At 49.1% G+C, this 21,237-nt stretch overlaps 1 protein-coding gene, 1 long non-coding RNA gene and 1 other non-coding gene across 7 annotated transcripts in view; 1 reads left to right on the plus strand and 2 right to left on the minus strand.

The window, feature by feature from the left end:
- Positions 1 to 5,014: 5,014 nt before the first annotated feature.
- On the minus strand, positions 5,015 to 5,088 carry TRNAT-AGU. The gene has a single exon. It is a non-coding gene; the product is annotated as a tRNA-Thr (tRNA).
- A 127-nt stretch (positions 5,089 to 5,215) lies between these two features.
- On the plus strand, positions 5,216 to 20,972 carry LOC116530775. Of its 5 annotated transcripts, none has more exons than XR_004260123.1 (3): positions 5,216 to 5,444; positions 12,745 to 12,864; positions 20,783 to 20,972. It is a non-coding gene; the product is annotated as an uncharacterized LOC116530775 (long non-coding RNA). The 5 variants fall into 5 exon arrangements; XR_004260125.1 differs by lacking the exon at positions 20,783 to 20,972 and adding an exon at positions 15,340 to 15,377; XR_004260122.1 differs by lacking the exon at positions 20,783 to 20,972 and having other exon boundaries at positions 12,745 to 13,346.
- Positions 7,372 to 21,237, minus strand: part of WDR88 (WD repeat domain 88) — a 32,305-nt gene continuing 18,439 nt past the window's right edge. Inside the window, exons 7-11 of the mRNA XM_032249135.1 lie at positions 20,923 to 21,110; positions 16,809 to 16,891; positions 12,895 to 12,963; positions 8,554 to 8,646; positions 7,372 to 7,773 (exon numbers count right to left, since the gene is read on the minus strand). Coding sequence (XP_032105026.1) covers positions 7,600 to 7,773; positions 8,554 to 8,646; positions 12,895 to 12,963; positions 16,809 to 16,891; positions 20,923 to 21,110 — 607 coding nt within the window. The 3' untranslated portion in view covers positions 7,372 to 7,599. The remainder of the gene's footprint in view (positions 7,774 to 8,553; positions 8,647 to 12,894; positions 12,964 to 16,808; positions 16,892 to 20,922; positions 21,111 to 21,237) is intronic.

Below are 21,237 nucleotides of genomic sequence, written 5' to 3' on the forward strand. Positions count from 1 at the left end.
TCCTAGCATTTCTGCAATCCTGGCGCTGGGGCGGTGGGGGGGCGGATTTTGGTCAGTCCAGGTGGGAACAGCAAAGCTCAGAGCTGAGTGCCTGCTTGCCTTTGGAAGTGCTTGCGGAACACCCAGCCACAGTGCACCCATGCAGCCTGGGCGTCTGCAGGAACTTCTGTCCGGGGCAGTGGGCGTGGTTTACCCAAGTGCATCTAGCCAGAGACAGTCTCCAGGCTGCAGCCAGTTCCTAGAACCTTAATAGACCAGCAGCAGTAAAATCATTTCTCCTTCAATATTGAGCAGCAATTTTAAAATTACAGGCCTGGAACGGTGATAGTAAGTATGTCATAAAAGCACCATTCCAAAAAAAAAGGCTTTTATTGCAATGAAAATGTTAGCAGCAGGTTGCCCCTTGGTTTACATAACCCTCTCTGCAGGAACTTCCAGTGCTGAGTGCAATTCCCATTTTCAACCAAAAAGCTCCCTCGGCCTTGCTGAAGCACTCGGAAGTGCCCTAAGCAATATCATTTGTGTATTGATTTGGGGGAGAATCAATCCAATCCCGTCCACCTCACTAAATTATGAATGGGGCCGAGCTCATCAGAAATCCCAAGGTGGTTAACAGGTAAGATTTGTTCTTTAACCCTGTTGGCTCCTGATATGGTTTGGATATTTGTCCCTTCCAAACCTCATGTTGAAATGTGACCCCTCCCCCCAGTGTTGGAGGTGGGGCCTGGTGGGAGGTATTTGGGTCTTGGGAGTGCTCTTCACACCCTAATGAATGAGTGAGAGCTGACTGCTTAAAAGATCCTGGTGGGCTGGGCACAGTGGCTCATGCCTGTAATCCCAGCACTTTGGGAGGCCGAGGCGGGTGGATCACGATGCCAGGAGTTTGAGAACAGCCTGGCCAACATGGTGAAACCCCATCTCTACTAAAAATACAAAAATTAGCTGAGCTTGGTGGCGAGTGCCTGTAATCCCAGCTGCTCGGGAGGCCGATGCAGGAGAATCGCTTGAACCTGGGAGACGGAGGTTGCAGTGAGCTGGATCGCGCCACTGCACTCCCGCCTGGCGACAGAGCAAGACTCCGTCTCAAAAAAAAAAAAAAAAAAAAAGAGCCTGGCGCCTCCTCCTACTTACTTCCTCTGTTGCCAGGTGGCACTGGCTCCCCCTTTGCCTTCAGCCTTGATTGGAATTTTTTTTTTTTTTTTTGAGTCGGAGTTTCGCTCTTGTTACCCAGGCTGGAGTGCAATGGCGTGATCTCGGCTCACCGCAACCTCCGCCTCCTGGGTTCAGGCAATTCTCCTGCCTCAGCCTCCTGAGTAGCTGGGATTACAGGCACCCACCACCATGCCCAGCATTTTTTTTTTTTTGAGACAGAGTTTCACTCTTGTTGCCCAGACTGAAGTGCAATGGCCCAATCTTGGCTCACTGCAACCTCCGACTCCCGGTTGAAGCGATTCTCCTGCCTCAGCCTCCCGAGTAGCTGGGACTACAGGCATGTGCCACCATGCCTGGCTAATTTTGTATTTATAGTAGAGACGGCGTTTCTCCATGTTGGTCAGGCTGGTCTGGAACTCCTGACCTCAGGTAATCCGCCCGCCTCAGCCGCCCAAAATGCTGGGATTATAGGCGTGAGCCAGTGCACCCAGCCAATTTTTGTATTTTTTTAGTAAAGATGAGGTTTCGCTCTGTTGGCCAGGCTGGTCTGGAACTCCTGGCCTCAAGTGATCTGCTCGCCTTGGCCTCCCAAAGTACTAGGATTACAGATGTGAGCCACCGCGTCCAGCCATTCTGCCTTGACTGGAAGCCTCCTGAGGCCCTCGCCAGAAACAGATGCTAGTGCCAAGCTTCTTGTACAGTCTGCAGAACTGTGAGCCAAATGAACCTCTTTTCTCTACAAATTACTCAGCCTCAGGTGTTCCTTTATAGCAACGCAAAACAGGTTACTACAGAGCCACAGGAATAAAAGTGACACCGTGAGACAGCTTGAGTCTCAAGGCCTAAATACAGATTGTGGGAACACAAGGCTGGAGGGGTGCATGAGGAAAGTCATGGGACAACCCTTCCGTCCCAAGGAGTGGCCCCTTCTTATTCACAGCAGGTGAGAGGAGCAGGCCGAGCTCACTTTCAGCCCAAGTGAAAGCTCAAAGCAGCTGGCGGAGGGGCTCCAGGTGTCTGGTAGCAAGACCTTCAGCCCTGGGAGAGACCCTGGGATTCCCTGTGGGGAGCAATAGAGAGAGGGCAGTGCTACCCTCAGTGGGCCCCTCCACCACACGGACAGCCCATCTTTCTTACGAACTTAATCGTTGCATTTAAATCCACTAATTTTTATTTTATTTAAGAACAGTATTATGTTGGCTCAAATCAAATGAAACACCATTACACTGGGAAACGGCTGGGCGAGGTGGCTTACGCCTGTAATCCCAGCACTTTGGAGGGCCAAGGCAGAAGGATCACTTCAGCTCGGAGTTTGAGACCAGCCTGGGCAACTTAGTGAGAACTCCATATCTATAAAAATAAACAAAATTAAAGAAAAAAAATACCCAGGCACAGTGGTGGCTGTAGTCCCAGCTACTCAGGAGGCTGAGGTTAGAAGGATAGCCTGAGCCCAGGAGTTCGAGGCCTGAGCGACAGAGTAAGACTCTGTCTCTAAAAGCCTCGGGAGAGGATTATTATGGCATGTGAATTAAATATTTGAAAAAGAAAATAAAGTAGGTAGGGCACAGTAGCTCACGCTGTAATCCCAGCACTTTGGGAGATTGACGTGGGTGGATCACTTGAGTTCAGGAGTTCCAGACCAGCCTGGCCAACATGGTGAAACCCCGTCTCTACTAAAAATACAAAGGTTAGCCTGGCATGGTGGCACTCGCCTGTGGTCCCAGCTACTCAGGAGGCTGAGGCAGGAGAGTCTCCTGAAACTGGGAGGCGGAGGTTGCAGTGAGCCAAGATCGCACCACTGCACTTCAGCCTGGACTACGGAATAAGACTTCATTACAAAAAAAAAAAAGGAATTCAGTTTCCCACAAATGAAGTGCGGCAATGCTTATGGAATTTACTGGTGTGGTCACGTTCCCCACCAATCTGAAACAGCTGGCTTGATAGAATAGTGGAATGGTTTTTTTTTGTTTTTTTTATTTTTTTTTCTTGAGATGGAGTCTCACTCTGTCGCCCAGGCTAGAGTGCAATGGCAAAATCTCAGCTCACTGCAACCTCTGCCTCCCCGGTTCAAGCAATTCTCTTGCCTCGGTCAGGCTCCTAAATAACTGGGATTACAGGCGCGCCCGGCTAATTTTTGTATTTTTAGTAGAGACGGGGTTTCACCATGTTGGTCAGGCTGGTCTCAAACTCCTGACCTCGTGGTTTGCCCACCTTGGCCTCCCAAAGTGCTGGGATTACAGATGTGAGCCACCTCACCTGGCCCTATGGTTTACTTTTTTACTTTCTCTTTTAAAAAAAAATTAGACTGGGTGTGGCGGCTCACACCTGTAATCCCTGCACTTTAGGCAGTCAGGCAGGCAGATCACTTGAGCTCAGGAGTTCAAGACTAGCCTGGCCAACATGGTGAAACCTCATCTCTACTAAAAATACAAAAATTAGCATGGTGGCATGCGCCTGTAGTCTCAGCTACTTGGGAGGCTGAGGCAAAAGAATCGCTTGAACCCGGGAGGCTGAGGTTGCAGTGAGCCGAGATCATGCCATTGCACTCCAGCCTGGGGGACAGAGGGAGACTCAGTCTCAATAAATAAATAGCAAAAAGAAAAAGAAAGGGAGAAAAGATTTCAAATCCTGTATCCAATAAGGAACTTCTTTTTTTTTTTTTTTTTTTTTTTTTTTGAGATGGAGTCTCGCTCTGTTGTCCAGGCTGGATTACAGTGGCTAAGTATGAACCAGAAATAAACCAGTCCCACAATGACGCAAGCCCAGTTTCCAATAAATTCATCCCTGATTGGATCCAGGTGAGTGCTCCTATCAGCACTGCAAAGCCTCACAGTCTCCTTCCAAGTTTTCCCGGGCAATGTCAATCAAAAGCAACGAAGCTGCAAAGGCGCAATAATTGACTGGAAAACGAGAGAAACAAACAAAGAGAAACAATAAACCCAGACTCATAGAAGAGGCAGAAAGAAGAACTGCTTCTGGGGAGGTGAATTTTACTATTTGGAACACAGCCTCATCCCATGACTGCAATTTCTCCACTGGGACTATCCTGTTGGGTTTGACAGGTGAATCCCTGGAGAATTTTTGTAAAAACTGCAATGCCTCACCCCTCCCTACCCCACCACCCCCAAAGCCTCGGATGCACTTGCTTTGGAATAGGTCTCCACATGCAAATATGGGTACAACCCCAGCTCGGGCAGCAGGCTTCAGCCCGCAGAGTCCCCTGCGATCTTTCCCTGGCCTGGAGTTTCCACGCAGTCATCAGACTGACGGTCACGCCGACCGAACTCAGTCCCACACCCCTCCTCTTGCGGCCGCCTTGGCCTCGCATTTGTGAAACGGCCGCATCCACTGCGCGGCTGCAGAAAGACGGGCAATTTGCAGTACTTTGCAAGACTCAGCTAAGCCCATTGACCGTCGAGGATCGGCACCCACACGGGCTCCCCAGAGCGGCCGCTTGGAGCCAGGAAGACTAGCGAGAGAAACCCACGCCACAGAAACCGGCCCAGGAGAGCTCATCCACCGCCCGCCCTGCGGAAGCAGCCTGGGGGCGAACACCGGCTCCGCGCTGGACTTGCACTGCTGCTTCCCCGCCCCCGCGCTTCCCACCGCCAGGCAGCACCATGGCAACCGCTGTCTCCTGGGTCCCCGCGCCGCCCACGCCCCTCAGCGCTCAAGACTCGAGAAGGTGGAGCCTGAGACCAGCCTGTCCCCGCCCCCTTGACCGAAGCCACGCCCAGTTGGGGGCCCGGATTCGCCGGCCTCTCAGGCTCCCCTTCACAGCCGCCTAATCCGGGGAAACCGGGCTAAGGCTCCGAGACAAAAGTGCAGGAGCAAAAGTGGAAAGAGCTTGGACGCTCGGTTGAGGCACCGCTGGGATTCGAACCCAGGATCTCCTGTTTACTAGACAGGCGCTTTAACCAACTAAGCCACGGCGCCGCCTGCACGAACGCCTTCGCCGATGATTCCTTATTACTATTAGCCTCTTGAGTCGTGCGCATGCGCACAGATTTGACCTGCTACAGCGCACGCGTAGTGTAGCTTCCGATTCATACAAGCGGCGGAGACCGAGACCGGAAGCTCGGGCTACACTGAGGAAGCCGAGTCTGAGAAGCCGAGGCTTCACGGCTATAATAATGTCTCCTCTAACGTGGAGCCAGGACGCCCCGCCTTTGGGGAAGACTCGCGCAAGGATTGGACCTCAGGGTAGTGCGGCCGAGCCCCTACCCGCCCCAGAGAACCTCTGGCCCTGCCAGCGCGGCGGGCACACCCGCCTCTGTCCGACGGTGACCCGGGTAAGTCTCGGACCGTGCCGCCCCGCGACATTAGCCTGGGAAGACCGGGGGGCCCTGCCAGCTCCCGGGGCCGTAACTTCAGTTGAGTCACTTCTCCCGCGGATCCTGAGCTGGGGAAAAGTCGAGGGGTCAGGAAGGCTCCGAGGAAGGGTCACGGGTTTCGGGGTTCCCAGGCTGCTGGCGTGGGGCACCGACACCTAATATGAAGGAGTTTCTGCTGCCAGAGCAGGCCGGGCCCTCTCCGCCCTGGTTTCTCACTTGCCCCTTCTGGGTGTCCTCACGCAGTTACACCAGCCACTGGTCCCCGCACTTTCCAGACGGCCTGTGGGCAACGATGCAGCCGAACACTGCCAACCCATCCACCCACCATCCCTCCCGCATGCACGGAAAGGTTCACCCAGCATGGTGTCCAGCAGGAACCTAAGCTGCTCTCTGAGCCTCTTTCTGGCTTGATGCAACGCTGTGCACTATGCCGTGGCAGCCGGAAGAGGGCTGCGCATAGGCATGGGCGTTCTGGACATTGAGAAGTCTAGAGGGACAGCGTGAGACACCCTGTGATGGAAATGCCACCGCCACCCTCTTGGCACCTAACCAAGCCATCTTCTGCTCTAGGCAGGTGGCCATCTGGGAGCATTAGCCAGGGAGGCACCCAGTGTCTTGCCCACACCTCGTCATATTCATATTGGTGGTTCACTGACGGGTCAACGCATCCGTGGGGGCCGTGTTGACACCTGCCGTCTAGCCGCCCTCCACAGCCATGGGGGTGCATCATCTATGCCTGTTCATGTGTGCTAAGGCCTCAAATTCAACTGGGAGGAGGGAGGCCACTAGCGATGGGACCTCTCTGCAAGGAGACTCCAGTGGCTGGGAGGGCATAAGTGGAGTTTTGCCACATTCATACATCATTCATGTAAATGAATGGATAAGCATTGAACAGACAACTTGAATCTGACCAGTCACCCCATTGTGACTGACAAGGATGGCATCGGACATGGGACCCACCCACATGACAATTGCCAGGCCATGGTGCTTATGCACAGAATTGTTGGATGCCAGACAATTGACACTAGACATTATGTGATAATATATAAATCAGTCTTGCTGGGTTTTTTTCTCTGCTACCCATGCTGGAGTGCAGTGGCACAATCATATAGCTCACTGGCTGCCTCGAACTCCTGGAGCTCAAGCGATCCTCCTGCCTTGGCCTCCCAAACAGCTGGGACTACAGGTGCACCACACACCTGGCTAGTATTTTTGTTTTTTGTGGAGAGGTCTTGCTGTGTTTCCCAAGCTAGTCTCAAACTTCTGGCCTCAAGCTATTCATTTGTCTGTCTTCCAAAGTGCTGGAATTACAGACAGGAGCCTCTGCGCCCAGGCTCAGTTAAGCTTTTTAAATGGACCAAGGGGCCTATTAATGATATTTGATGAGAATCATGTGAAGCATACCAAGTGGAAAAGGGAGCCCGTCTTATTAACGGAAAACTTGACTCTTTCTGGACTGATGCATGCTGTACAATATGCCGTGGCAGCAGGAAGAGGGCTGTGCATAGGCCTGGAAATTCTGGAAATGGAGAAGTCTAGGAGAGCATGAGACAGCCTGTGATGGCGGTGCCACCGCCACCCCCTTGGCTAACCAAATCATCCTCTGCCCCAGGCAGGTGGCTCTCTGGGAGCACTAGCCAGGGAGGCACCCACAGTATCTTGCCATCACGTCCACAGAGGGGTCCCCGTGCCTTGTCATATTTATTTGACAAACCCTTTCTCCAGAACTACTGGTGCCAGCCCCCATGGGTCACCTTACAGGACAGCTCCAGACTCCATAATGTGAGTCAAATATGTGTTCCAAAAATCAAACAGGATGAGCACCAAGACATAAAGCTTAGAAATAGCAAGACTGCTTTTCAAATGCACATGCACACTTGTTTTCCAAAGGAATTAGATTTATTTTGTGTGAAAACAGAAAATAAATGTTCACTTCCCCAGCTGAGAGCTGAGGAGGTGGCACTGTGCTGAGAGCCCAGCCAAGGCTTGCGTCCTGCCCCAGTCTGACAGGACCACTGAGCCTGGGAGGGGCCTAAGAGAAAGTCCCTGCAGAGCCCTGAAACCTACATGCTAGGTAGCCTGTGCTCAAGTCACTCAAAGGGTCCTGTGGCTGTCAGTCATCCTTGCTTCCCCTCAGCAACGGTGAGTTCTCGCTTTCCAATGAGGATAATGATGAAGTCTCCACTGGCAAGCCCCTTGTATCTATCCGGCAGAACACGCATTGGGTGAATATTTCAGAAGAGGTGTCACTCTCAAAGATGGAGAAAGGCCTGTCACATCTTTCGCACTGACATGGGATATTTTAAAAGCAGAAAGGAGGTGCTCGTCAGAGGGGTTCCAGGCACATGATTAGAATTCTCCCACCTGATCCAGCTATGTTGAGCAAGGCAAGGCAAGGGCTCCCTTCTCTGGAATCTCTTTTTTTTTTTTTCTTTTTGAGACTTAGTTTTGCTCTTGTTGCCCAGGCTGGCGTGCAATGGCGAAATCTTGGCTCACCACAACCTCTACCTCCCGGGTTCAAGTGACTCTCCTGCCTCAGCCTCCCAAGTAGCTAGGATTACAGGCATGTGCCACCGTGCCTGGCTAATTTAGTATCTTTAGTAGAGATGAGGTTTCTCCATGTTGGCTGGGCTAGTCTCGAACTCCCTCCTCAGGTGATCTGCCCGCCTCGGCCTCCAAGTGCTGGGATTACAGGCGAGAGCCACCGCACCCAGCTGGAAGTTCTCTAAATATCTGCACTGCTCACCCCCTCACCACCTTCAAATTGAAATAGCGGCCACCTCAATGAGGCCTATCCTGACTACCTTTTAAAATCTTGCAACCTCCAGCACTCCTATTCCCTTTTCCTGTGTATTTTTCTGTCAATTACTTAACACCATGCGACTTACTACACATTTTTCTTGTGTCTTTCCTCTTTGTTTCCTCTTTTAGAATTTAAGCTCTGCTGAGGCAAAAACGTCGGTCTGTTCACGGTTGCATCCCTAGGTGCCCAAAGTTTGTTCAAATGACAAATTATAGAAGGAATTAATGAAAGCTTTCACTGGGCTTCATTTTACCCAATACCAACCTGTTTCAACTTTAAGCCCATGGCCTTTTTATACTTGATTACCAAAGGAATTTGGTCAACTTCTTCAATATTCCACAGTCTCATGGTCCTATCCTAAAACAAATAGGAAACCAGTAGTCATAAAACAGGCTGTGGTACATCCATACAAAGGAATATCATTCAACAGTCAAAAGACTTGGGCTGTCAAGGCAACAGAAAGAGGAAACTTCAATGCACATTGTTAAGCCAAAGAAGCCAGCCTGAAGAGGCCATAGAGTATAATTCCAACCACTTGACATTCTGGAAAAGGCAAAAGTAAAGAAAGTAAATAGATCAGTGGTTGCCCAGGATGATGGGGAAGAGGAGGAGGGATGAACAGTAAAATTATTCTATATGGCTGGGCACGGTGGCTCATGCCTATAATCCCAGCACTTTGAGAAGCAGAAGAAGGTGAGGTCAGGAATTCGAGACGAGCCTCACCAATATGGTGAAACCCCATCTCTACTAAAAATACAAAAATTAGTCAAGTGTGGTAGCATGCGCCTGTAGTCCCAACTAGTTGGGAGGCTGAGGCAGGAGAATGGCTTGAACCCAGGAGGCGAAGGTTGCAGTGAGCTAAGATCGTGCCACTGCACTCCAGCCTAGGCAACAAAGCGAGACACTATCTAAAAACAAAAAACAAAAAAGAACTCTTCTGTATGACACTCTATTGGTAGATATATGATACACATTTGGCAAAACCCATAGACCTATATAACACAAAGCATGAAACGATATAAACCATGGACTTTAGTTAACTTTAGTTAATAACACTTCCCGAAAGGAATGCATTCTTGTTGACACCTAGATTTTAACCCAATGAGAACTTGTCAGACTTCTGTCTTACAGAACTGTAAGATAGTAAATTTGTGTTGTTTAATGTTTAAACAGTATAGTCCTGTAACTTAATATAGCAGCAATTAAAAAAATGGATACACTGAGGATGTTACATTTCTTGATTCAGCAGTTGCAATTAAATGTCCTGTGGGAGAACAAAGGGCACACGTTGGTAACAGATGTGTTGGCTTCACACTGTGTAGAGCTGTCAGATCTTACCAATAAGCATACTTCCTACAGTATAGCAAGTGGCTGGCCAAATCATGGTAACAAAAGATGTCTTCCCAGCTCTTAGATATTGTCATTCAAAAGTTAGTTTCAAGCTGGGCATGGTGGCTCACACCTGTAATCCAGCATTTTGAGAGGCATATGCAGGAGGATGGCTTGAGCCCAGGAATTCAAGACCAGCCTGGGCAATATAGTGAGACCTCTTACCTATAGAATAAAAAAAAAATTGAGGCTAGGCATGGTGGCTCATACCTATAATCCCATCAATTTGAGAGGTCAAAGCAGGCAGATCACCTGAGGTCAGGAGTTTGAGACCAGCCTGGCCATCATGGCAAAACCCTGTTTCTACTAAAAATGCAAAAATTAGCCAGGTGTGGTGGCGTGTGCCTGTAATCCCAGCTACTCGGGAGGCTGAGGCAGGAGAATTGTTTGAACCTGGAGGGCGGAGGTTGCAGTGAGCCGAGATTGTGACTTCATTAACAAATACCTAGTCTTTTACTTTTTTTTTTTTTGAGATGGAGTTTCATCCTTGTTGCCCAGGCTGGAGTGCAATGGCATGATCTTGGCTCACTGTAACCTCTGCCTCCTGGGTTCAAGCCATTCTCCTGTCTCAACCTCCTGAGTAGCTGGGACTACAGGCATGTGCCACCACGCCCAGATAATTTTGTATTTTTAGTAAAGATGGGGTTTCTCCATGTTGGTCAGGCCGGTCTTGAACTCCTGAGCTCAGGTGATCCACCCACCTCGGCCTCCCAAAGTGCTGGGATTACAGGCGTGAGCCACCATGCCCAACCTGACAAATACCTAGTCTTTTAAAATAAGCTTGAAGATTTAGTACATTTGGACATTTTTGGAATACTGGGAAATAAAACCTGCAAATCAAAGAACCTGTTTTTGCCAGTAAGTAAAATCTGTTTTTTTTTTTTTTTTTTTTTTTTTTCAGATGGAGTCTCTCTTGCCCAGGCTGGAATGCCATGGCTTGATCTCAGCTCACTGCAACTTCCACCTCCCAAGTCAAGCGATTCTCCTGCCTCAGCCTCCCAAGTAGCTGGGACTATAGTCATGTGCCACCAAGCCTGGCTAATTTGTGTATTTTTAGTAGAGATGGGGTTTCACCATGTTGGCCAGACTGGTCTCGAACTCCTGACCTCAAGCAGTCGGCCTGCCTCGGGCTCCCAAAGTGCTGGGATTACAAGTGTGAGCCACCACACCCAGCCAGTAAGTAAAATCTTAAGTATCCATGCTCAAATGCTTTTCCTGATGGGATATTTAGCTTGAAGTTATCACACTGGGTTGACACCAGGAATCAGTATAATGTGGGCTTGATAAGAACAGAATGTAAGTTGGAACGAATTTTACATTTGACAGTGTTCAGTTTTACCACTACAGAAACTAAAAGGATGTCCTAGGGGCTGCAGGCAGTTCAGAGAAGTATTATTTGCCATGGAAACAGAAAAGCAAAAATATCCCACTGTATTGAGGGACAGAAGAAACATGTCATTGTTGGGTTTTTTTATTGAGGTAAAATATATACAATACAATACCATTTTAACTGGCTTTTTTTTTTTTGAGATGGAGTCTCACTCTGTTGCCCGGGCCGGAACGCAATGGGACGGTGTCGGCTCCCTGCAACCTCCACCTCCTGGGTTCGAGCGATTCCCCAGCCTCAGCCTCCCGGGTATCTGGGACTACAGGCACACCACCACACCCAGCTAATTTTTGTATTTTTAATAGAGATGGGGTTTCACCATCTTGTCCAGGCTAGTCTGAAACTCCTGACCTTGTGATCCCCCCACCTCAACCTCCCAAAGTGCTGGGATTACAGGCATGAGCCACCACGCCCAGCCCATTTTAACTATTTGTAAGTGTACAAGTAAGTCACATTCAATACCTTCACAATCTTCTGTCCGCATAACCACTCTCTATACCCGAAACTTTTTCACCATCCCCAACAAAAACTCCATTACCAATTAAATAATAACTTTCTCCCCACCCTCCAACCTCTGGCAACCACCATTCTACATTCTCCTAATTTGGCTATGCTGGATACCTCATCTAAGTGGAATTACTATGGTATTTTTCCTTTTGTGACTGCCTTATTTCACTTAGCATGTCATCAAGATTCGTCCATGATGTAGCATGTCAGAATTTCCCCCTTTTTATGGCTGAATTTCCTTGTATGGATAGACCACACTTTATGTATCCATTCATCCAACACGTGGGTCACTTCCACCTTTTAGCTGTCATAAATAATGCTACTATGAACACTGGCATATAAGTATCAGTAAGCCCCTGCCTTCAGCTCTGTTGAATATAAACCCAAAGTGGAGTTGCCGGATCATATGGTAGCTCCGTTGCTTTTGTGAAACTGCCAAACCATTTCCCACAGCAGCTGCACTGTTTTACCTTCTCATCAGTCACGCACAAGGGATCCAATTGCTCCATGTCCTTTGCCAGCATTCATTATCTTCTGAGTTGTTTTTTATTATAGCTCTCCTAGTAGATGTGAAGTGGTATCTCACTGTGCTTTTTGTTTGCGTTTCCCTAATGACAATGACATTGAGCGTCTTGTCATATGCTTCTTGGACATTGGTATATCTTCTTCGGAGAAATGTCCGAGTCTTTTGCCCATTCTTGAATTGGGTTGTATTTTGTTGTTAAGTTTTCGAAGTTCTTTATGTATTTTACGTATTAATCTCTTACCCGATATTTGCTGTGCAACTATTTTCTCCCATTCTCGAAGTTGTCTTTTTACTCTCTTTTTTTTTTTTCTTTTTTTCTATAGACGGATTTTCACTCTTGTTACCCAGGCTGGAGTGCAATGGCGTGATCTCGGCTCACCGCAACCTCCGCCTCCCTGGGTTCAGGCAATTCTCCTGCCTCAGCCTCCTGAGTAGCTGGGATTACAGGCACGCGCCACCATGCCCAGCTAATGTTTTTGTATTTTTAGTAGAGACGGGGTTTCACCATGTTGACCAGGATGGTCTCGATCTCTTGACCTCGTGATCCACCCGCCTCGGCCTCCCAAAGTGCTGGGATTACAGGCTTGAGCCACCGCGCCCGGCCTTTTTTACTCTCTTGATGGTATCCTTTGATGTACATTCCCAGGCAGCTCCGTGAACGCGATGGCCCAGCCAGGTACAGACACCTCACCGAACCCACCTGGGACGTTTACACTTGCCAGTAACTCTCCCGCTATCACCAATTCTGATGAATATGATAGATATGGTAAGTCACTCACAGCTTGGCCACTTTTACCTTGGAAGCAGACAGGATCCATTTCTTGTTGTTGCTGACGGCAACATCTGTCACCCAGTCATTATGGCCCTGAAGAAATAACAGATTTTTATGAGAACATAGAGAAAAATCATTTTGAAAGGACAACAGAAACAATCTGCGTGTGGTGGCTCACACGTAACCTGCCCTTTGGGATGCCGAGGTGGGAGGATCACTTGAGCCCAGGAGGTGGAAGTTGCAGGGAGCCATGATCATGCCACTGCACTCCAGCCTGGGCAACAGAGTGAGATCCCCTATCTTAGAAAACAACAACAAGTCAAGAGTCCAGCGTTGTTTACATTTAAGAGTAGCTGGCTGAGCACAGTGGCTCACGCTGTAACCTCAACACTCTGCAGGGTTGAGGTGGACGGATTCCTTGAGTCTGGGAGTTTGAGAACAGCCTGGGCAACACAGTGAAACCCCGTCTCTACTAAGAATACAAAATATTAGCTGGGCATGGTGTCATGCACCTGTAATCCCAACTACGCAGGAGGCTAATGTGGGAGAATCACCTGAGCCCGGGGAGGTTGAGACTGCAGTGAGTCATAGTCATGCTACTGCACTCCAGCCTAGGCGACAGAGTGAAACCATCTCAAAAAAAAAAAAAAAGGGAGGCCGGGCGCAGTGGCTCACGCCTGTAATCCCAGCACTTTGGGAGGCTGAGGCGGGTGGATCACAAGGTCAAGAGATCGAGACCATCCTGGTCAACATGATGAAACCCCGTCTCTACTAAAATTACAAAAAATTAGCTGGGCATGGTGGCGCGTGCCTGTAATCCCAGCTACTCGGGAGGCTGAGGCAGGAGAATTGCCTGAACCCAGGAGGGGGAGGTTGCGGTGAGCCGAGATCGCGCCATTGCCCTCCAGCCTGGGAAAAAAAACAAACCCCCTCTCAAAAAAAAAAAAAAAAAAAAAAAGGGGTGGTGCAGGTGTGGTGGCTGACGCCTGTAATCCCAGCGCTTTGGGATGCCAAGGCGAGTGGATCACGAGGTCTGAAGTTCAAGACCAGCGTGGCCAACATAGTAAAACCCTGTCTCTACTAAAAATACAAAAATTAGCCAGTTGTGGTGGTGCGCACCTGTAGTCCCAGCTACTCGGGAGGCCGAGGCAGGAGAATCACTTGAACCCGGGAGGCAGAGGTTGCAGTGAGCTGAGATCAGGCCACTGCACTCCAGCCTGGGTACAGTGAGACTCCGTCTAAAAAAAGAAGGAAAGAGCAGAACAGCTCATTGTACTTCCTTGGTTTCGTCAACAACATTTAGGGTAGAATACAAAGTGTAAAGACGTGAAATATGCACTTTTTTTTTTTTTAATGGGTGGGGTGGGAGTGGATTGGGATAGGGGACGGGCAGGTGGAGGTGGGGACAGGGCTGGAAGGAGGGTGGGCACTGAGGTCTGTTGTTGTTTCTGTTTGTTTGTTTTTTGAGACAGAGTTTTGCTCTTATTGCCCAGGCTGGAGTACAATGGTAGAATCTCCGCTCACTGCAGCTTCCACCTCCTGGGTTCAAGTGATTCTCCACCCTCAGCCTCTCAAGTAGCTGGGATTATAGGTGCCCACCACCGTGCCCATTTTTTGTATTTTTGTATTTTTAGTAGAGACAAGGTTTCACCATGTTAGCCAGGCTGGTCTCGAACTCTTGACCTCAAGTGATCCGCCTGCCTCAGCCTCCCAAAGTGCTGGGATTACAGGCATGAGCCACCGCACCCAGCCCATTCTTTGTTTATGTGTTTAGTTATTTTTATTTTGAGACAGGGCCTCACCCTGTTCCCCAGGCTGGAGTGTAGCAGCTCAGTCATAGCTCACTGCAGCCTCAACCTCCTGGGCTCAAGTGATTCTGCTGCCTCAACCTCCCGAGTAGCTGGGACTACAAATGTGTGTGCCACTGTGTATGTTTTTAAAAAATAGTACTCGGGTATTTAGCAGGATGAGGGGAGAAATACTATATTCCCAGCTGGTCTCAGATTTTCATTTACATTCATTGTTCTAGGAAATACCCCTCCGGAGGCACTGTAAATGAAGGGGCTTTTGGCTTCCAATAACTGCAGACTTGATCCACTGTGGCTTAAGCAGAGGCAGGAGTGGGATGTTTTCTTTGGGTAAAAAGGAACTCAGAGCAGATAGATGCCATTGCCGCCTCAGACACTGAATGATGTCTGGCTCTACGCCAGCATCTCTGTCCTTCTTTGGCCTTCCCCATGTGGAAAGAGGTGGAAGGTGAGACCATGGTGTGGTCAGAGGAAAAGATTAAACTGCTTAGTATAATAAAAGGATAGGAATTTGAGGATGGGAGAACAGAGAGAGAGGAGACAAAATAGAACAACCAGCTCCGTTACCCAGGCTGGAGTGCAGTGGCACAATCTCAGCTCACTGCAACCTCTACCTCCCAGGCTCCTCTAGTGATTTTTTTTTTTTTTTTTTTTTTTTTAGATGGAGTTTCCCTCTTGTTGCCCAGGCTGGAGTGCAATGGCACGATCTTGGCTCACCACAACCTCCACCTCCCAGGTTCAAGCGATTATCCTGCCTCAGCCTCCCGAGTAGCTGGGATTACAGGCAGCTGGGATTACAGGCACCTGTCACCATGCCTGGCTAATTTTTGTATTTTTAGTAGAGACGGGGTTTCACCATGTTGGCCAGGCTGGTCTCGAACTCCTGACCTCCAGTGATCCTCCAGCCTCAGCCTCCCAAAGTGCTGTGGGATTCTAGGCATGAGCCACTGTACCCGGACGACAGAGGGACTTTAAGCACAGAGAGGTTTAACATTCCATTTCAAGCTGTTTATTTGCTGTGAGCAAACTCATTTTGCCTCCCCAAGTCCTAGGAGAAGACAGCTCAGACAGACCAGCCCCAGGGACCTGAACATGGGCTGCTCAAGGACACACGTCCCTTTGCGTCCGTGGGCACAGAAAGACCAAGCATTCACAGCCAAAGGTGACAGTGAGACCGTGAAACCAGGGAGTATGCAGAAATCCTGGGGTGCAGGGCCCCTTGGGAACAGGGTCACAGCATGAGGCAATCCTGGGTTCTTGCCATGTTGGATAACACATCCCCTTGTCACAGAGCCGCTCTGAGTTGGGGCTCCTCTCACTTGCAGCCAAGAACATTCAGTTGACACCCCCATTTCGGAACCCCAAGCTTTCATGCCTCATTACGCCTTTCATGCCATCCCTCTGCACAGTAATTTCTGGTTTTTTGTTTTGTTTTGACTTGTTTTGTTAGAGGTGGAGTCTCACTCTGTCGCCTAGGCTGGAGTGCAGTGGCACGATCTCAGCGCATTGCAACCTCCGCCTCCCAGGTTCAAGCAATCTTCCCACCTCAGCCTCCCAAGTAGCTGAGACTACAGGTGCGCACCACCATGCCCAGCTGATTTTTAGTAGAGATGCGGTTTCACCATGTTGGCCAGGCTGGTCTCAAACTCCTGACCTCAGGTGATCCGCCCACCTCAGCCTCCCAAAGTACTGGGATTACAGGCGTGAGCCACCGCACCTGGCCCTGCACAGTAACTTCTGCTGTTCTTGGACACTCCCACCTCGGGGTTTTTACATTGGCTGTTCCATCTGCCTGGAATCCTCTTCTTCTTCAAGATCCCCACCTATGCAGTCCTTTCTTTCCACCCATTTCTCAGCTCAAACACTTCCTTCTCCAGGAAGCTCTCCCTGCCCATACAATGTGGATGGGTCCCCCACGTCTGTACCCATCATGTCACCCTGTTGTGGTTTCTCCATTTCACTCCTCAAAGCCAGTGGTGTGTCTGCTGGCTTCTTATCTATCCTTCATCAGCCCACGGGAGGCATCTAGGTCTGTGTCACCCACAGCTGTGTCCCTAGCACCCAGCACTGAGCATGGGAAGGACTCAGGAGGGAAACTCAGATCCTCCATCTCATGCTGGCCACGTGTACCTTCAAGGAGAGCTTCCGGTAGCCTTCTGCTACGTCCCAAATAGCCACAGTCCTATCAAACCCTCCAGAAATGAGAAAAGAGCCTGCAACACAAAATGAAAGGGTAGAGATGGGGGTCATCTTTCCAAGCCAAGTCAGCCCAAAGCTGACTGAGGATGCCTTGGCAAGGCACCACCTCAGCTCACTCTGACTACACTGAAACCCTTCCTGGGGCAGCTCCACAACCCCAAGCCAATTACAGCTGATTCTCCTCATTCACAGTAGTTATGTTCTATGGCAGGGGTCCCAAACCCTGGGTCACAGACTGGTACCAATCTGTGACCTGTTGGGAACCAGACCACACAGCAGGCAGTGAGCGGCAGGCAAGCAAGCCAAAGCTTCATCTGTATTTACAGCTGCTCCCCATCACTCGTATTACCACCTGAGCTCCGCCTCCTGTCACATCAGCAGCTGCATACAATTCTCATAGGAGCGCAACCCTATTGTGCACTGTGCATGCAAGGGATCTGGGTTGCAGCTCTTTATGAGAATCCAAAACCTGATGATCTATCACTGTCTCCCGTCAAACCCAGATGGGACTGTGTAGTTGCAGGGAAACAAGCTCAGGGTTCCCACTGACTCTACAGAATGGTGAGTCGTGTAATTATTTCACTTTTCAGTACAGTGTAATAATAATAAAAATAAAGGGCATGCTTGGATCATCCTGAAATCATCCCCCACAGCTCCGTTTGTGGAAAAGTTGTCTTCCATGAATTTGGCCCCTGGTCCCAAAAAAAAAAAAAAACAGGGGACCTCTGTTCTATAAAGTTGACGCAGGCGTGGAATTAGCGAATACTGAACCATTGCTCCCAGGGGAAATACAGGGCCAGGTTCCTGTGAGCCTCTGCTCACAACATGCACCTTAACTGATCAGTACATAACCTTGTTGTATGTGTGTCTCTGTTTAAAGACAACTGATTGCCTGTATACTGTTGATGCGTTAACATTGAACTCACAGCCAACAGCACTATAACTCATGCCTGAATGAATGCATGTATTTTCCCCATCATAGCGTTCTTGCTCTTAGGAGTAGTAAAAAGCCCTTCAGCACTGTGGTTGGGGACCATTTTATTTATTTATTTATTTATTTATTTATTTATTTATTTATTTTTGGAGACAAAGTCTTACTCAGTCACCCAGGCTGGAGTGCAGTGGTGCAATCATAGCTCATAGCAGCTTCAAACTCCTGGGCTCAAGCGATCCTCCCACTTCAGCTCCCAAGTAGCTGTGACTCTAAGCATGTGCCAGCACACCTGGTTAATTTTTTTTTTTTTCTTGGTAGAGATGGGGTCTCACCATGTTGCTCAGGCTGATCTCAAACTCGGAGCTCAAGCGATCCTCCTGCCTCAGCCTCCCCAGAGCTGGAATTAAAGGCGTGAGCCACCGCACACAGCCAAAGGAGCCATTTTACACAGCGAAATCACTAACAAAAGGCAAAACAAAGGTGGGGCGTGGTGGCTCATGTCTGTAATCCCAGCACTTTGGGAGGCTGACCAACAAGGTTGCCATGCTCCCAAAGGTTGCTTGACCAACATGGCAAAACCCCATCTCTACAAAAAATACAAAAATTAGACAAGGGTGGTGATGCACACATGTAATCCCAGCTACTTGGAAGGCTGAGGCAGGAGAATCATTTGAACCCAAAAGGCAGTGGTTTCAGTAGCCGAGATGGCACCACTGTACCCCAGCCTGGGCAACAGAGGTAGTAAACAAACAAACGAACAAACAAAAAACAGTGGCACTATACAGACCACAAAAAGGACACTTTACCACATGAGAGGTAAAACAAGAAGACAGAATGTTGCCTTGTCCAACCTCAGCTGGGAGGTGACTTAGATTTTTTGCTGCTCTTCACGCCTGTGAGTGATCTTGAAAGTGCCATGAATGTTGACTTTAGGTTTACAAATAGAGATCAGCAAGTAGGTGAATTCACAAACACAGAATCTGGAATAATCATGATTGACTGCACATGATTCTGTTTTTTTTTTTTTTGGAGACGGAGTCTTGCTGTGTCGCCAGGCTGGAGTGCAGTGGTGCGATCTTGGTTCACTGCAACCTCTGCCTCCCAGGTTCAAGCAATTCTCCTGCCTTATCCTCCAAGTAGCTGGGACTACAGGCATGTGCCACCATGCCCAGCTAATTTTTATATTTTGAGTAGAAACGGGGTTTCACCATGTTGGCCAAGACGGTCTTGATCTCTTGACCTTGTGATCCGCCTGCCTCTGCCTCCCAAAGTGCTGGGATTACAGGAGTGAACCACTGCATCTGGCCTCTTTTTTTTTTTTTTCTTTTTTGAGACAGAGTCTCACTCCATCACCCAGTCTGGAGCGTAGGAGCACAGTGGTGTGATCTCAGCTCAACTGCATGTGATTCTGAATCCCGTAAAGCCAAGGACTGAAGCTGGCGGGGCGCCTCATGGTGGGACTTAGATAAGGGGTGTTGCTGAAGAGGTAAAGTTGCCTGGAAACGCCCTAGCGCTTTTCAAGCCAGGCCCCCATGGCATGTGTGCCAGCTGGGGCCCCTAGACACACAGAGCAGGCCCCACTTCTCACCAGGATAGCGGAGCATACGTTTGGCTCCTGGGTGTCGATAGCACCCCCTTCCCTCCCCGGGGCTGGCTAGCCGTGGTGGCTTCCTGTCCCTGCCCCCATTCACATCTATGTCCCTTCACCTGGCAACAGCTCCCCAATTTCCTGTGGGGAAACACTCCTTGCTGACTCTTGACTCTTAGTCCCTCTGGATCAGAGGGTTCTAACTCCAAACCCTAGCTCTGGAGGTAGGCAAGTCACTCAGACCTGGCCAATCAGAGGCTTTCATTCCCCACTAAGTGATTCATTAAGAGATGGGCATGTGTCCCAAGCTGAGCCAATGGGAGTCTTTCCTGGGACTTGTTCTGGCATTATCAGACAGAGGGTTTCTCTTCAGGACTGCCAGAGGCTAGAACCAGGCTGGCTGGAGCACTAGGGGTCAGCTTTATCTCTTTCATTTTATATGTATTATATACATAGGTATAAAATATATTTTAATATATATTTTTTATTATATATAAAATCAGAGGTAGGAGATTATATATATATAGAGAGAGAGAGAGAAAGAGAGATTTTTTTTTTTTTTTTTTTTTTTTTTTTTTTTCAGAGATACAGTCTCACTCTGTCACCCAGGCTGGAGTGCAGTGGTGTAATCTAGGCTCACTGCAGCCTCTGCCTACCAGGTTCAAGCAATTCTCCTGCCTCAGCCTCCTGAGTAGCTGGGCTTATAGGTGCCCACCAGCACACCTGACTTAATTTTTGTAGTAGAGATGGGTTTCACCATGTTGGCTAGGCTGATCTTGAACTCCTTACCTCAGGTGAGCCTCCCACCTCAAGCTCCCAAAGTGCTGGGATAACAGGCGTGAGCCATTGTACCAGACCTTTTTTTTTTTCTTTTTCAACACAGGGTCTCACTCTGTTGCCCAGGCTGGAGTGCAGTACTGCAATTATAGCTCACTGCAGCCTCAAACTCCTGGGCTCAAGTGATCCTCCCACCTCAGCTTCTTGAATAGCTGAGACTATAGGTGTGTACCACCACACTCAGCTAATTTTTATACTTTTTGTAGAGACAGGGTCTTGCTATGTTGCCCAGGCTGGTCTTGAACTCTTGACTTCAAGCAGTCCTCCCACAGCGTTGGGACTACAGGCGTGAGCCACTGCACCCAGCCATCTTTGCCGCCTTCTGCGTAAAGGCTGACACAGAGGGAAGCTAGGTTGAGAGAGTGAAGAGCTGGGTTCCCAACAGTGTTACTCTCTTGTCCCATCCATACCTGACGTCAGACCTGCTCTTAGACTTCTCCATTACAGGAGTTAATGTCTTTGGTTGTCTAAGCCACATTGAGCTGAGTTTCTGCCACTATAAACTTGTGCCTATGGTCTTCCCTCTTGACTTTTTTGTTCTCGTAGGGAAAAATCCCCCCTCCCTGTCAGCATCATTGGAAATCACCTCTCTGTCTGCACTGAGGAGAGTCCATTTGAATGGAACATGAAGAACTCTGCCCAGCATTCCCACAGGAGTGGAGTCCTTCTGCGTGTTAATTACTCACTGTCTCTGGCAAAGTGACAGGAGCTGACGGAACCTTCATGGCCCTGCATCAGGGTCACACAGGCTCCACAGTTTCGAAACTCCCCTGTGTGGACGTTCCATATTTTTAAGTTTTTATCCCAGGAGCTTGTACACAGGAAGTGGCCACTGAAGGTAAAACAGCAGTTTGAGATTGCATTGGAATGTGCCCTGAAACACAGATGGTGGGGTGCACACATTAGCGCTTTGCTCCTGGAGGACCTGAAGACATACCTAAAGCGGGGAGTATCATCTCCTGCGAGCTCATGGTCGGGGTACACGTGCTAGCACTTTGCCC

This window comes from Sapajus apella, unplaced genomic scaffold (assembly GCF_009761245.1).
Source record: "Sapajus apella isolate SASKATOON/1434 unplaced genomic scaffold, GSC_monkey_1.0 scaffold68, whole genome shotgun sequence".
NCBI classification, from domain to species: Eukaryota; Metazoa; Chordata; class Mammalia; order Primates; family Cebidae; genus Sapajus; species Sapajus apella.